Source organism: Pelophylax lessonae (assembly GCF_965119305.1).
Source record: "Pelophylax lessonae genome assembly, chromosome: 2".
In the NCBI taxonomy this organism is placed as follows: Eukaryota; Metazoa; Chordata; class Amphibia; order Anura; family Ranidae; genus Pelophylax; species Pelophylax lessonae.
The window spans coordinates 152,006,340-152,023,508 of record NC_138769.1 but is presented as its reverse complement, the minus strand read 5'-3'; the positions used below and the strand labels follow the sequence as shown (position 1 = coordinate 152,023,508).

The window sequence follows — 17,169 nt, the reverse complement described above, 5'->3', positions numbered from 1 at the left end:
CTTCCAACAGTCCAAGCTTGATCAGCAAGTCCTTCCCTTTATTAACATTATACACAACATATACTGAACCATTGTGTGGAACCGTGAGTTTAAAGGGAAAACCCCATCTGTATCTTATGCTGGCTGATTGTAGCACAGAGGTTACTTCTTTCATCTTGTGTCTCTTTTCAATCGTGGCTTGTGAGATATCTGGAAAAGTTTGAATTTTAGCGCCTTCAAACACAATATAAGGGACATTTCTGGATGCATGCAGGAGGTCCTCTTTAACAAGAAAGTCCTTGAGGCACAAAACTATGTCCCTAGGGGCAGTGGCTTCGGGAGGGGGGGGGGGCTGACCGGGGATATAGCCCCGAGTGGGTCCCCAAAAAGCCCCCCGGTCTCCTGTTGCTTATTTAAAATCATTAGCCCCAAGACCCAAGGCCTGAGGTTAGCTGGGAACTCGGGGCTACATATCTCAGCAGTGTACCATTTATAAAGCACATCCAGTAATTGGTGGGCGATCTGGAGCAGCCACAAGGAGAGTGATTTGAGCTGTCAAGTTTAGGCATTGATGTCGGGTGTGGGCGGGGCTGGCATGCGGGGCTCCGCCCCTTTGTTCCATGCATAGACATGAGAGGCTCCTTGCAGAAAGAAGAGCCTGCCTAGCAGAGGCGCGCTGGTGGCTGGCTGTGATTTGAGTCGGGCAGACATCGCAGCTCCCCCTCACTTTCCAGGTGCATGAAAGAGTAGGGAGGTTGAATCTGCTCCACCCCCTGTCCATATCCATCTGTGTCCGCCCACCCTGCAACCCCCATTGTACAGCCAGTGCTGCTATGCCTGTGAAGAAGATTATGTGTGTGACTATTTGAAATGAATAGCAGGAAGTGCATCGAGGATCCAGAGAGCAGTCCTGCCAGTGAGAACTGTGACTGGGGCTGGGCTGTGGATATTGTTGAGTTTGGAAACGCCTTCTGCCTACAGGACATGGTACAAAGGTTAGTCCTTATCACTGTGCTGGAGGGGAGCACATAAGGTGACAGTGCAGGGGGAATCTGAGGTAGAGAGGTGACAGTGCGGGGAGTATCTGGGGTAGAGAGGTGACAGTGCAGGGGGTATCTGGGGTAGAGTAATCACAGTGCAGGGGGTACCTGGGTTAGAATAGTGACAGTGCAGGGGGTATCTGGGGTGGAGTAGTGACAGTGCAGGGTATATCTGAGGTAGAGAGGTGACAGTGCAGGGGGTATCTGGGGTAGAGAGGTGACAGTGCAGGTGGTATCTGAGGTAGAGAGGTGACAGTACAGGGGGTATATGGGGTAGAGAGGTGACAGTGCAGGGGGTATCTGGGGTAGATAGGTGACAGGGCAGGGGGTATCTGGGGTGGAGTAGTGACAGTGCAGGGAGTATCTATGGTAGAAATGGGGTATCTGGTGTGTGTGGGGGGCTGTGTAATGCAAAAGGAGTCCAGAGGTGTGTGGGGGAGGGGGGCTGTTTAATGCAAAAGAGGTTCAGAGGTGTGTGTGTAGGGGGGGGTGTCTGTGTAATGTAAAGGGGTCTAGGGGTGTGGGAGGAGGGCTGTGTAATGTAAAGGGTTCCAGAGGTGTGGGGGGCTGTGGAATGCAAAAGAGGTCCAGAGGTGTGGGGGGGCTGTGTATTGTAAAGGGGTCCAGAGGTGTGGGGGCGGCTGTGTAATGTAAAGGGGTCCAGAGGTGTGGGGGGGCTGTGTAATGTAAAGGGGTCCAGAGGTGTGGGGGGGCTGTGTAATGTAAAGAGGTCCAGAGGTGTGTGGGGGGCTATGTAATGCAAAAGGGGTCCAGAGGTGTGGAAGGGCGCTATGTAATGTAAAGGGGTCCAGAGGTGTGGGGGCTGTGTAATGTAATGGGGTCCAGAAGTGTCGCCCCATTAAAATGCTCTAATTTGTGTTACACTCACCTTTAATCCAGTGCCGGGCAAAGCTCCCTGGCGCTGATCTTCACGCCCCCTTCTGATGTTGGAAGGGGGCGTTGTGGGATAATTTACCTTCGGGCTGAAGCCCCTGGTCTTTTTCCTACCTAGCAACAGCCCTGCCTAGGGGGTTTATCAGCAGGAGGTTTGGGGCGTGGTGCACGATGAATTCTATCACAAGTGAAGGAAGATGCTCGTCTTTCAGGCAGCAGATCATGGAATAACTTATTATTAGCAGGTATGAGATCTGCAATGGCCTCGGGAACACCTCTGATGCGCATGCTCCTATTTTCCAAATCTTCCACTTGTGCTTGCAGCATTGTAAAGTTTTCAGCCAATATTTAATATTATTTTCTGAGATCATTGTGGGCAAGAGAAAGTTCATCATGTTTAGTTTCAAGTAAATCTGTGCAACCCCCCAGTGATGCAATTTCCTGAGTTAATGTACTAGTGGATTTATGCAGCTCTGACTGATCTTTATCCGCTAATTTCTCATACATCAGGGCTAGACTTGCATCCAGGTCAGCTTTAGTTATTTGATTACTGTACTCACGATCCATGCAGGGATAGTGTGATCTGGTGGTGGTGTATCCGTTATTGCAGGCCGCGAGGTCTGGGCCCCATCTTGGGACATCTTTGTGATTTCCTTTATGCGGAGGAGATACATTGTTAATGAGTGCTGAGACGGAAGGCCTCGGCTCTTTTTGCCTCCAAACTCCAAACACCAGTGTTCTGGCCATCAATTAGCATAATGGTGTCACGTGTAGGCCTTTCCCAGCTGGAGTACCTGATGTCAAATAGCTCGTCTTGCACATATGCCATACCACATTACATTAATCGATTTAAAAAAAAAAAAGCCTTCGCCTGGATTTCATGACATCTCGGGAGAAAGCTTCTTTTTTTTTTCAAACGGATAACATACGAGATCCCGTTCAAGGCTTTGAAGACGTTGTGACATGTCTCAGAAGACTGCAGGGAGGGAGAAGAACTTCAAGGGAGGAGGACTTAAAGCAGAACTTGCCCTTTTGGGTGGAGTTCCACTTTAAGTATTGGACCATCATGTGCCAGCTAAAACCACACAGTCTTGGCACCAAGAACAAGCAGAGCTGGATGATGTTATGGAAAGTAAAAGATGTAAAAAGATGTAAAAATATGGTTATCCTTGATATGGAAGTTCTCACTGGTACTGGATCACTTACCCATATCCTTTTTACCCCCCCCCCCCCCCCCATAACACAAGTCTTACCCCCTCATTGAAGCATAACATGTCTCAAATACACCTAGTCAATATTATCATGTATATTCACATCAGTATCTCATTAATGTTATATTCCATTATGATTTGTTATGAATGTTATGAATTTACTGGTGCCCAGAGGTATACTCATTAGCATCTGCTTTTCACTATAGAGTGTCTAATGGAGACGAAGGGTGTTTATCAAGAATGAAGCACAATTTCCAGGGTGCCTTAGTGAACATTAGCTCCCTCTTGCCGTGCTGTTCTGTTGGGAACAACAAAGTTTCCTGGGTTACTGGTAAGAAAAACTCAACAGTACCTTATTGTTGATCACTTTAGTTTGTGACAACAATCAACTGTATTTTTTCAAATGTAATAAATCAAGCAATGTTCATTTTTGTCTAAGTGTGAAAAAGAAGTTGAAGTTCTGCTTTCTTAGCTCTTGCTGTTTTTTTTTCCAGTTTCTCACCACGATACAGAACTTCCTTTCAACCACAGTTTCATTGAATCCCCCTCCACTGGCTGGATCTCTGAGAACTCTTTTTCTTCTTTTGAGTCAGATGAAGAAGGCCCAGTCTACTGTGTTCCTCCCAGAGAAGGTAATATATAAGTTCTTCTAATTACAGATGGAAGCACATTACTAGATAATATTTTCAGTATATCGTGGAAGTGTTTAAAATAGATAGACCAAAAAATGACTGGCTCTGGGTCTGGTAATTGATTTGCTTCTCAAACGTATTGGTACATCAACAGGGCAGGTGCAAGGATTTTTGTCTACTTAGGCGAAGGTGCATTTTGGTGCCCCCATCCCACCATCCTCCCGCCAACCCCTTCCCTTCACAATGCAAACTCCCACCCCCATATGGCATGAACTTTATTTGCACATCAGAATCTCTCCCTAGACATCAAAGTCCCCACCATTACTCTATACATCAGGGTTCCCAGATTCCGTTCCTACATCAGTGTCCCTCAGAGTCTTCAGTTTTTTCTCTTTACACCAGGGCCCCCCTGTCACATCAGAGTCCACAGAGTTCCCCATAAATCAAAGTCCCCAGCATTCCCGCTGTACGTTAGCATCCCCCCTTATATCAGCAATCCCCTTTACCTGAGAGTGCACTGATTTTTCCCCAGAAGTCCCCCCTCATAAAAGAGTTTCCCTGCATTCCTTCCTTACAATCAAGGTTCCCAGAGCCCCCCTTACATGAGAGTTCCCCTTTACATCAAAGTCCCCAACATTCCAGCCCTACAATTGGGTTTCCCAGAGCCCCCTTTACATCAGAGTCCGCAGAGTCCACAGAGTCCCCCCTTACATCAGAGTCTGCAGAGTACCAATCATACATTAGAGTCCACAGAGTTTCCTCTTACATTTGAGTCTTCAGAGTTCCCCCTTACATCAGAATCCCTGCACACAACTCCAAGACAGATGGACACACAACAGACAGCAGCTCTTCATCTAGGATAGGACTCAATGCCTGTCTGAATGAGCCTTTTCACCAGAATGTGCTCTGGGCCCCCTTACATCAGAGTTCCTCTTTACACCAGAGTTTGCCAAGTTCCCTCTTACATCGTTGTCCATGCCATGCATGCAGGCTGTAGGGCACTGTGGGAAGGTGGGCTCTAGGGCTCTGCGGGAAGGTGGGCTGTAGGACACTGTGGGAATGTGGGCTGTAGAGTACTATGGGAGGGTGGGCTGTAGGAAACTGTGGGAAGGTGGGTTGTAGAGCACTGTGGGAGAGTGGACTGTAGGACATTGTGGGGAGGTGGGCTATAGATCACTGTGGGAAGGTGGGCTGTAGATCACTGTGGGAGGGTGGGTTGTAGGACAATGTGGGAAGGTGGGCTGAAGGACACTGTGGGGAGGTAAGCTGTAGGACACTGTGTGAAGGTGGGCTGTAGGACACTGTGTGAAGGTGGGCTGTAGGGCCCCCTTACATCAGAGGTTCTCTTTACACCAGAGTTTGCCAGATTCCTTCTTACAACATTGTCCATTCCATGCATGCAGCCTGTAGGACACCATGGGAAGGTGGGCTGTAGGACACCATGGGAAGGTGGGCTGTAGGACACTGTGGGAAGGTGGGCTGTAGGGCAGTGTGGGAGGGTGGGCTGTAGGGCACTGTGGGAGGGTGGGCTGTAGGAGACTGTGGGAAGGTGGGCTGTAGAGTACTGTGGGAGAGTGGGCTGTAGGACACTATGGGAATATTTTATTCTTGATAGCTATCACATTGCACTTTAGGCACTTTCGCACAAATGATCCGATGGGGTCCACCTGTCAGTTATTCAGGTGGACCTAAACGGACTCTCCATTCTCCTCTATGGAGCGGCGGATGTAAATGGACTTGTGTCCATTTACACCCACCTACCTCCAATCAGATCCGACAAAAGAAAGGGGGATACGTTACCCTCTTTTTGGGCAGATCAGGACGGATACCAGTCAGGCGTAAATGGACAGGCAGTCTGTTTACAATCGCCTGTCCATAGAGCAGAGTTGGCTGTTTCTGCTTGGCATAAGTGGAACAGATGCTGATCTGTTATCCTCCTGCTCTGCTCAGGGGGGATCAACAGACAGATCCCCTGCTGAGCAAAGCAAAGTGTGTCCCATGTGAAAGGGGCCTTATTGTTGATGTCTTGTTTTGTCTCATCTCCTCTGCTCTGTCTGTCCCCATGTACTCTCTAACTGCCCCCATCTCTCTTTTTCCATTGCCCTGTCCTTATGTCCTCATCTATTCCTCCTCTATCTCTAGATGGTCCCCATAATGTACCTGTACATGCAGCAGGCTGTGTAATAGTCTGCCATGCTTCCACTGAGAATCCGTGGACTGTACCATTCATGCATTGTGCCTGCTGGCACCTCCCCTGGTCTCACTCGGCTCCTCCACTCTCCTCTCAGTCTCCACCAGTCCACCGACGAGTGTACTGGACTAGAGGTGGTTCTGCTACTGCCCAAGTGGGAGGGGATTCTCCTGGAGATAAGAAGTGCCTGATGTACGGAAATGAAAGGCCATCATCTGCCTTTCATACGAGAGAGAGAGGAGGAAAAGGGACCATTGTTGCTGGTGAAAGTTAGTGCGGAGGCAGCAGCTGAAGGCAGCTTACAGCGGACAGCTCTGTACTGCCTGTCACGGGTCTGCTGTGCTAAGCAGGTGTGAGCAGGGTGGCGCCAGCAAAAGCACCCCCCCTCTACTTCTGTCCTAAGACGGTCGCCTGAGCTGCCTTATGCTGGGGCCGGCCCTGTATATCAATACTGTATATGGTATGCCAATGTTGCTCCCTGATAGTCAACATACCACAAGCCTTAAAGCAGTAGTAAACTCAGCTTTTGTCTCTTTTACCTACAGGCACGCTCATAATAAAGCTTACCTGTAGGTAAAATTAATATCTCCTAAACGTGCACCGTTGTTTTCAGGCAGGGACATCACTGACGCATGCGCACAGGGCTCTGAATTAAGGGCACACTGAATGTGCCGCCAATCCAGAGTGCTGTGCCAGATCGTGTCTCCAGTGCGCATGCACAGGAATGACATCATCGCGGTTTGGCCAAACAGCAAGAGCCTGCGAACCTGGAAGGAAGACCGGGTAAAGATGGAAGCTCTGGCAGTGGTGACAGCACACCGCTGGAGGGATCCGTTTTACAGATAAATCTTTCATATTGTGCTAGTATGCAATGCATGCTAGTACATTATACCAATAATTTAAGGGGTCCAGGATTTTATTTTTTATTTTAGGAACTACCACTTTAATGTGATTCTGTCAAACAGTGTGAATAATAACAAAGCCAACTCTGTAAATGTAGAGCATGTGTACTTACCTTATGGGGATCCATGTCTTCAAACCCTGCTTTTTTTTCCTGAAGGCTGTACATATTAGGTCCCTTTAGTCTTTCCTGATATGTTTAATTCCTCAGACCTTATACTATTTGTGTTGCCTGTCTCTGGACTTGTTTTATCCAATCAGTATCTTTTTGTAAGGCCCACTACACACTATAAGAAAATCGGATGAATGATCGTCCGGTTTTCCTCAATGTTTCACAGCAGGTTGAAACCGAGGATGGTAATAGATATCCGACAAACTCTCGAACGACAGTCTTTTTTTTGTTGTTTATTGTTTCTGATCATGCACAGTCTTTCGTATCCAATTTTTCTCATATGAAACTGTACAAAAAAGTACACATTAAACTAAAATCATTAGTTCGGTTCACAAACGGAAAAAACATTTTGGAGTTTGTCTCTTCAGAAATTTTAGTTTGGAAAGTCTGAATCAGATATCGAAAACTGTGTACACAGTATACAAAAACTGAACGAATGTGCCAAGTAAAGAATGTTTCTTCTGATTTTCTTATCGTGTGTACCCTACTTTAGGAGAGTCTCTAGACCTGGACACAGTGTTCTAACAAAGGTCTTATTAAAGCTGTACGTAGTGAAATCAGGGCCTCCTTCCTCCTGCAGTAACGCCTTAAGGCTTGGTTCACACTCTTGCAATTTAGGATCCAACTTGTGAGACCCAAAGTCAAAGGACATGTGAAATACCATCTATCTTTATGCGAGCCATTCCAATTGACACTACTGAGGTCGCTGCGAATTCAGAAAAGGTTCCTGCACTACTTTGATCCGACTTTGACACAGCTTCACTGCCAAAGAGTGTAAAAGTCTTATTAAAGTCACTTCAAAGTCATATCAAAGTTGGACTCCAAAGTTGCACTGAAAATCGCTATATAAGTACCTGAAATAATAATAAATAATAATAATAATAACTTTGGAGTCAGCTCTTGTGAATGTAGCCTTAGTGATGCACTCCAGAATTCAGTGTTCTTTCTCTATTGCCTGCTCACACTGTTTGTTCATTGTGCAATCATCAGAAATTAGCAACCCCCCCCCCCCCCCCAAAAAAAAATATATATATATTTTTTTTTTTATGTAGTTCAGTTAATTGCAGAACAATTAGCAGACCTCACAGTAACTCTATAAGCATGCAGCCTGTAACTACTGCTGTGTTCAGCAGAGGGCTTTATGTTTCTCCCCAAGCCCTAGCAGTTATTTTTTTCCAAACATTGCATTGATGATGGCCAAAAATCTAAAACACCTGTATGCAGTTTGGAATAAATGGCTCTATAATGTTAGACTGTATCTTTATTATAACCCACAGTTGTACCATAGACATAAAGAAATAATTTGTGATACTTTTAAAGTACCTTTGGTTATCTTTTTTTCTGTGCACCCAGGGGCTTCTTAGTCCCAGCCAGATGTATGCTATAGTCTAAGTTCTGTCAAAATAATTTCTCACCAGTGCAAAGACCCATCTGTTTCATTCAACAGTCTTTGAATGACTTGGGTGATACTTTGTTTCAATGGGGATGGGGCTTAACTCAAAGACAATATGGAAGACCAAGTCTATGTACAGTGCAACAGAAAGAGAGACGGAGACAGAAAGATTGACTTTTCATTTTTGAAAAGGTTGGTTTTTGTAGGGAGTTATGGGAATAAAATTAAAAGTTACTTGAGATTATACTTTAGGTACCGTACTTAAAAATGCATTTATTGATAACTGTGCAATTATAGCTACCTAGAGTTCCACTTAAAGCTGAACCTAGGTTGGCAGTGGCTCTAATAAAAGTATGAGCTAAAACCCCACTTATTTCACCATGTGCTTGATTACATAAAAACTTAAATCAGACACGTGTGTACAAGTTCCAAAAAATAGATATTTAATTTAGGAAGTGTCAATGGGGTACTGCTGTGAATGCATCACAAATAAATTATGCTTCTTCATTATCCCTTAATATTGTTTAGTTAATCCAGTAATCAGTCTCTTTGAAGTGCACAGCTGCAGTTGTATTATTTATAACTAAGGCAGTTAAATACACCAATAGGGGGGGGGGGGGCAGCATTTTAAGTGCAGAGCTCAATCAAAGAAGTCTAATAATAGGAAAGGATTAAGTGGCTGCTCTGCATGGGTGTGTGCACGGTTTATAAAGAAAATCAGTGATATAAGTGATCTACTTTGAAATATCACTTTTCAAGCAAGAAAGACCATAGTTTCTTTCTAGTGTAGTTTTTTCAGTAATAGGTGCCCAATATAAGACCCTGCCGATGGTATGAAGAAGCTGAGAGCCCTGGGTGGCGAGGACTAAAAAAATTTAGAAATGCATCACTTAGGTGGCCCCCTTCTCCACCACTCCTCTCTTGATCAACAGAAGCCTCAAAACTAGGTTTTCCATGACACTGTAACCTAACAGAGACAGGAAAAGCATTAGATAAACTCCTCTTTAAAGTGTCCTCAAGAGATTTCATCTTCTGCACCCTTTGTGGTGATGGGATGAGTTTTGAGACCTGAAACTGTGGTTAAGGAGGGTTTCCAACCAATAATGATCCTTCTCCTTGATACCACGCATTCTTGGGTACTTCGCAGGCTTTGAAGCATGAGGGAGCCCATGCACCGGAAGTTTGTGGAAACATGAGAAGCAGACTCCTTGGGGTCACTGAGGATTACAGTATCTGGAACTGCCTCCTCCCAGCCACGTACTACTCCCAAGGCTTCTGGGGATGGAAAACCATCTGTTGAAGGTTGACATATGTCTTCCTCTGCTTCAATGCCTCCAAAGCTGCCAGAATCCTCCTTCTCCCCCCTCTCCTCTTGTGCGTTCTGTGGCGTAGAAAGAATGGGGTCTGCCTAAAGCGGATCTTGAGAGGAAAGAAGTTCCTCCTCTTCCTCCCACTGCTCTGCCTCAAGTGCCCTGTCCATAATGCCAAACAGAATCTGCTCCAGCAGGAACAAAACAGGAATTGTGTCATTGATGCATACATTGTCATAGATCACCATCCTTGTGGCCTCTTAAAATGGTGACAGTACAGCGCATTATAAGCAGCTATTGATGTAGGGGAAAAAAGCCTAGCCGGCCTGAGGCTGTTGTTGTGCTATACTCACACAGGTGCTTGTTGATGGCCCAATGCTGCATGTGCAGCCGCTGCAGCATTGCCAAAGTCAAGTTCCACCTAGTGGGCATGTCACAAATCAGGCGGTTTATGGGCAGGTGGAATTCCCACTGAATTTCAGCCAACAGAGCAATGGCAGTGTATAACTGCCTGAAATGGCTACAGACTCTTCTGGCCTACTTTAGCAGATTTTCCAACCCTGGGTACCTATTTAGGAAACGCTGCACCACCAAATTGAGGACATGTGCCAAGCATGGCACATGTATCAACTTTCCCTGTCTAAAGGCGGACAGGAGGTTTGTGCCATTATCGCACACCACCATTCCTGGCTCCAGCTGGCGTGGCTTGAACCACCTCTGGTCCTGCCCCTACAGAGTTGCAGGAATTTATGTCCTGGTGTGGTTCCTCTCTCCTAGACACACTAACTGAAGCACTGCATGGCACTCTTTAGCCCGATTAATTGAATAGCCACTTGAACGTTTAGGGGGTACATGTGGTTCGTAGGAAAATTCAGCAGAGGAGGGAATGGAGGAGGAGGAGAAGGAGGGGAAACAGAGGGTAGAGCTGACAAATCTCGCATCATTACCACTAGCTGTATGAAGACATGGCGTCACAATAAGCTGCAGCACCGAGCCCTGTCCTGCATTCTTACAAATTGCAAACAGAGTTACCCAATGTGCTGTGAATGAAATATAGCGTCCCTGAGCATGCTTGCTGGACCACATGTCAGCAATAACATAGACTTAGAGGCTGACTGCCTTGCCCAACGATGCCACAACAGTGCTTTCCACATGATAGTACAGAGATGGAATGGCCTTACGTGAAAAGAAATACAGACTGGGAGCCTGCCATTGTGGTACAGAACATTCTGCAACTTCACGGAAGGGGGCAGAATCCACCAGATGGAAAGGCAGAAGTTGTAAAGCCAGCAGCCTTGACACGATTGCATTTAGGCGCTGGGCATGTGGGTGGCAGTGACTGTATTTTTTTTTTTGCTGCACCAGATGGGGCCGATAAATTTGCCGGCTATAGTCTACAGCTGGTGGTGTGCTTCTGGCAGATGTGCTGTAAGGACCTGGGACACCCTGCGCTATACCATCATCCCTGTCAGTGGAGGCTGCTGAGAGGTCATGAGGTATAGTGGGGGTAGACTGAAGTGAGTAAGGAGGAGGAACAGAACTGAGTCCCTTTTGTGTGACTTTTAGGTGCTCTTGCCGACGGGCTGAGGGGTGGGAGGTTAATTGCCTTGTCAGACATGTGGTACCTAAATGGCTGGTGCTTTTGCCATGCTTAATGTGCTTAAGACAAAGTTTGCAAATTGCAACAGTGTGATCGGCAGCATATGTACTAATAAAGGCCCCAGACAGCTGAGCTGTTGGAAGGAGACCGGGAGATAACAGCTCCACAATGTGATGAAATAGGTTGCTGCTTTCTACTCTTCCATGATAGCTGCTTCTTTGGGGTTGTGCCTCACCCTCCACTTTCCTCCTCTGCTCTATCTCTACCCTCAAGTCGCATCAGTTACCTCATCATCATTATCTCCTCCATCCTCATTACCACTGAAGACAACTTGGCAATACGCTGCGATTTGTGTACCAGTGTTCTCCCCTCTCTGTAGGCTCAAGTTCCTACCTTCCTCAACCTCAGAACCAACATCTGAATTAAGTAATGGCTGTGCATTGTCAAGGAGCAAGTGGCTGATGCTGTGTTCAAATAACTCAGCTGATTCCTCCATGCCTGATGCTGGGGCTATGGCAGAAATAGCTGTGGACAAGGAGGCAGATTTAGCCACTCTGGCAGCTGCAGTGGACTGTGCACTAGTCTCTGCTTGGATGACGGATGATGAGGAGGGTGAGGATGGTTTAGTAAGCCAGTCCACCACCTCCTCTGCATGCTGTCGCTGGACAGCACAGGCAACATCACTAAACAGAGGAAGTGAGGCCTTGCCTGAGGACTGACCACGTTCACCTTTGCCTGTGGACACATATGTTACTGGCCCTCTCACAGTGCCATGGGAACATCTGCCTCTCCTTGTTGGCCCTCCAAGAAATGATGGGAAGATGCTTTTTAACAAAGTATAATAAATATGTGGAAATGTGTACGTGGATGAACTTTAATCAATGAGTAGCACTGTCCCCATAGGGCTTGCTGTGTGATGACTTGTTAGGCCTCCTCTGATTACCAGCACACAGTCACTTAGGGCACAGTTCACACATACCTTCTTACTCCCGATGGCTCGTCACTCAATAAACAGTCCAGGGGTATTGGTTTTTAATGTTTATTACAGAACTTAGATGGGAGAAATAGTGGGATACTCCAACTGTAAATATTCACAATGGATAAGGACAACTTTCAACTTGGCCTCATCAGGTTGCTTGTGGAAGCAGCTGCACTGCTTAATCCATACTGCCACATATATGGAAAGTCCCCTTGCTCTTTCCTCTCCAGCAATAGATTGGTGAACTACACTCTCTTCAGGACACTCACTAGCATCCCCTTTACTGACACCCATCCACTGACTCCTCTAGCTGCAGGGGTAGCCCCCCCTCAGTTCATGGCCCCTTGACACAGATCTGTACTCACTGTACTGCACCATCAGATCCTTCAGCGTCTCCCCTTTCAGTCAGCTTCACAGGACCTCTGGGTTCAGTTCCTCTCTAGCTCTCTCTAGACCCTCAGGTCAACTACCTTAGGCTGCATGGCACCTCTACAGAGAAGGAGGCAGCCACCCCCTCCCTCCAGGACTCCGCTATCCAGCCGAAAGACTCCAAGCACATGTGCTCCTGGCATTTATACAGTATCCCAGCATGCAACGAGGCACTTTCTTCTGCCATATCACCAGTGCTGTATCAAACACTTGTGCACTCATTTGTCAAGTTTCCTCTCACTGTCCAATATGCCTCCCTATTGAACCAGTGTGAAGAATGGGTTGCACCTGAGCACATTGAGCAGACCTCACTAACTCTGGTAGGCAGAGAACAATATAAATTTACCTGAAATCCCTCTGGTATGCAGACAGGATTCAAAACTATACTTTCTCCCTCTAGCACCTACCTAGGAGGGTGCTACAAATGGAAAGTGGTGTTTGGTGCACTTTAACCTGAGTACTCTCTACACAAACACACTCCACCGACACACTACAATATACTGCAGTAAAACTGCACTAGCACACAGAAATATACTGCGCTAAATGTGCACTAATGCACAGAAATATACTACGTAAACATGCACTAAGGCACAGAAATATATTGTGTTAAATGTGCAGTAATGCACAGAAATATACTGCGTTAAACCTGCAGTAAAGCACTGAAGTATACTGCGTTAAACGCGCACTAACGCACAGAAATATACTGTGTTACATGGCACGTAATGCACTGAAATACTGTATACTGCATTGTACAACATTTAATACACTGAAATATACTGCGTTAAACGTGCACTAATTCGCAGAATAAATACTGCATTAAATCTGCAGTAATGCACTGAAATATACTGCGTCAAATGTGCAGTACGCACAGAAATTTACTGCTGTTAATGGCACGTAACGCACTTAAATATACTGCTTTAAACGTGCAATAATGCACAGAACTATTCTGCTGTAAATGTGATTTAACGCACAGAAATATACTGCGTTAAACGTGCACCAACACACAGAAATGTACTTCATTAAACATGCACTAAAGCAAAGAAATATACTGCATTAAACGGCACGTAACACACTGAAATATACTGCGTTGCATTGCACTTAGCTCACAGAAATATACTGCGCTAAACATGCAGTAACGCACAGATATATACTTTGTTAAAGGTGCACTAACGCACTGAACTATATTGCAGTAAACCTGCCCTGACAAAATAAACTGACACTAAAGTAAAAATGAATGGTTACTTACTACCAGGGCTTTTTTTCAGCTGGAACATGACAAAACTCAGTTCCAACACCTCTGGCTCAGGCCCTCTGCTCCCTGCTCACCACTATCACTTGTAAACACAGATATCTGGCTGTTTACAAGTGACAGCTTGTCTTCCAACAGCAGAGTGCAGGATGGGGACAAGAGAGATGCAGGTTCCTGGAGCGCAGTGCAGATGCCGACACCCCCACTGGATGATCTCCCTAAAAGTAAAGAGGCAGAGCCAACTACAGTGTGCAAGGAGGTACAAGAGACTGAGTGCTTCAGCTTAATACAGCAACAAATGTATGACATGTAGAAGATGATGAAGCTTTTAAGGAGGTGAGGAGAAGATGGGTGCAGTGAAAGGGGGGGGGGGGGTGGCATGCAGAGTTCAGAGCTGAAGAGGGGTAAAAGTAAGATGTGGATGGGGAATGCAGAGGTAAGCAGCTGTGGAAGAAGGCTAAACTCTGCACTCTGTGTAGCGCATCTGAACTCTGTACTCTGTGTGCAGCACACCCTCGAACTCTGCATTCTAGTGTAACCTCTCCCAAACTCTGCACTCTGTACATAATGCACTCCTGGTATTAAATACCCCTTTGAGACCCTCCCACTGTTAGTGAAATTTTGCCACACCCAATTTTGATGCGGTTTGGAGGGTGTGTGTGTATGTGGGGGGGGGGGGGGGGCATGGTTGAAAAAAGCCCTGCTTTATACACTCGCTGAACTATCACTAGATTCCCACTAAAGTGACGCTAAAATAAAAATGAATGGTTGCACTACACTCACACTGACTGAACTATCACTAGATTTACACTAAAGTGACACTAAAGTAAAAATTAATGGTAGCACTACACTCACACTGACTGAACTATCACTAGATTCACACTAAACTGATATTCTACACTGACAATAGAATAAGTATAACACACTAACTCTCTAGTAGCACTGAAGAGAGCCCTGTTCTATCTCTCTCCACTCCGATATCACACTACAAATGGCCGCTATTGAAAGAATACTTTTATAGTGTGGGGTGGGACTAAGAGCAATGAGTCATGATTGGATAGAGTCATGATTACTTTCTCCAATCATGGCTCTGACAGTGCTCTGTGCCCTGATTGGGCAAAGCTTCATTGCCTCAGCCAATCAGGGCTTCCAATGCACTGTGCGGCGGCGCAGTGCATTGTGGTCATTTGGTGGGCCGAAAAAATGACCAAATGACCGGATAATTCAGATGTTCATTGAACGGGTGAACAGCCAATGTTCAGTCCGAACTCATGCTCGGGCCAAACCATTCGCCCATCCCTACTTGTTAAAATAAGACTGCATTTACCTTATTGTTTTATATTTTATTTTTAGTATTAAAATGACCCTTTGCTCATTAGTTTTTCTGCCTCTAGTTTACTAATAGATAAAGAAATGTTATATATTGAAAGTAGGGATATTTTTTCAGTATGCAATTATTAGGGGTACATTCCTAATACCCTGAGCTATACCTTGGAAGAATGCCTGGGCATTTGAAATAATGATGACTCTTCTTCTGCCATACAGGGTTATCTGTTGCTGACCTTGATGGATTTCAAGAGATAAGTTCCAAATGTAATGTGTTTCCTGAAGCAATGGCTCTCAGTGCAGAAGAGGCCTGTCTTCCATTTTCTATTCCGAGGACATCAAGTATTGCCAAAGCGAAAAGACCCTCTGTGTCATTTGCTGAAGGGACCAAATTTGAATGCAGAAGATCTTCTACAACTGATACACCTAACCTTGCCCGGAAGCCAAAACTAGCCATGAGCCTCCCAAAACTACCATCTATACAGTCTCAGACACTTAGAGGAAATGAGGCACAGCAGTATGACGACGGCACTGATAATTATGACAAAGTAAGCCCTAATCCAGAACCAGAAGATCATCCCAAGTTTCAGAGGTGTGCTCCAGCTGGGAGACGAAGGACAATGTCTAATGCTCAAAAGCCAATCTTTAAAGCGGAGTCAACAGAATCTGGATTAAAAGATATAAGTGCAGAAGCAAAAAAGAAAAGTCATAACCTTACAACTGTTTATGTGAGTGTTGGTCCTCCTCGAAAGTCTTACAAGCCTCGAAGAAGATCAGAGGGCAATATGGATGGGGCGGTCCAGGCTGTTCTGAAACGCTTTGGCAGTTTTCAGAAAGGAATTCCGAAACCTGTTAGAAAAAGCTTGTTGCAATATTCAAACTCTAGACTTTCACAGATAAAGGCCACTTGTGAGGAAGATTTAAAAGTCACAAATAAAGGTTCTCCTGTTAGTAAGTTACTGGACAATGCAAATAAGAAACCAGTTATTCAAACATCCTCCATTCTTAAAAAAAACGTTCCTGAAGATGGGCATGGATCTGAGCAGACTGGTAGCTCTGGGAAGCTTGATAACATGTATTCTAACTTGCAGGAACCATTAACCCTGCAACAAGCTCCAAATAGTGAACACATTTACCAAAGTCCAGATGAAAGAGAAGATTCAGAACCAAAGTATGAAAATGTTACAATATCTAATAATTTTGAGGACAATGCACAAGACCCATCTTCTCTTTATGAAGATGCTCAAATGACATGTGAGACTTCCAGCTCTTAAAGGACAATTTATTGTATATAACAAATAGTATCTACATATTGATATTTGTGGTATTATATCAACAGAAAGTTTTGTGAGCCATTTTCTAATTTTTTAAAACAAAAGCTGATAATAAAATGCTCTTGATCCCTTGGTGGGGCCTTTTTGTGAAATGTATAGACTTGTATTTACAAATCAATATTACCACAAATCACTAGTGCTAGGATCCATCACACATATACCAGCTGCTGTATTACAACACCCAAACTTAGTGTCAAACAATGTTAATTGCCACATTTATAACGCTAAAATGTGCATCATTCTTTAATCAATAAATGTCATACAAAACCAAATATATTAAAGTCAAATATAATAGTGTAGCACTGCCCCGATAGGGACTGCTGAGTATAGTTCTATCCTGGGTCTCCCTCTGATTATCCCGTTGCCAGATACCAGGTATTTTCACACACTGCCAGGTGCACACACACTCTTTTGCTCATTGTCTTCAATGAACAGTCTAGGGGATTTTTTTTTTTTTTTTGAGAACTTGGATAGGAGAAGGGATTATTGGGATACTCCAAATTCAACTATGTACAGGCAAGGACAATTCT

At 45.2% G+C, this 17,169-nt stretch overlaps 1 protein-coding gene across 1 annotated transcript in view; it reads left to right on the top strand.

Moving 5' to 3' along the window:
• The window catches only part of SCARF1 (scavenger receptor class F member 1), a 135,049-nt gene extending 118,338 nt beyond the window's left edge, over nucleotides 1-16,711 (top strand). The window contains exons 9-11 of the mRNA XM_082245150.1: nucleotides 3,331-3,455; nucleotides 3,619-3,756; nucleotides 15,525-16,711. Coding sequence (XP_082101276.1) covers nucleotides 3,331-3,455; nucleotides 3,619-3,756; nucleotides 15,525-16,579 — 1,318 coding nt within the window. The 3' untranslated portion in view covers nucleotides 16,580-16,711. The remainder of the gene's footprint in view (nucleotides 1-3,330; nucleotides 3,456-3,618; nucleotides 3,757-15,524) is intronic.
• Nucleotides 16,712-17,169: the final 458 nt, after the last annotated feature.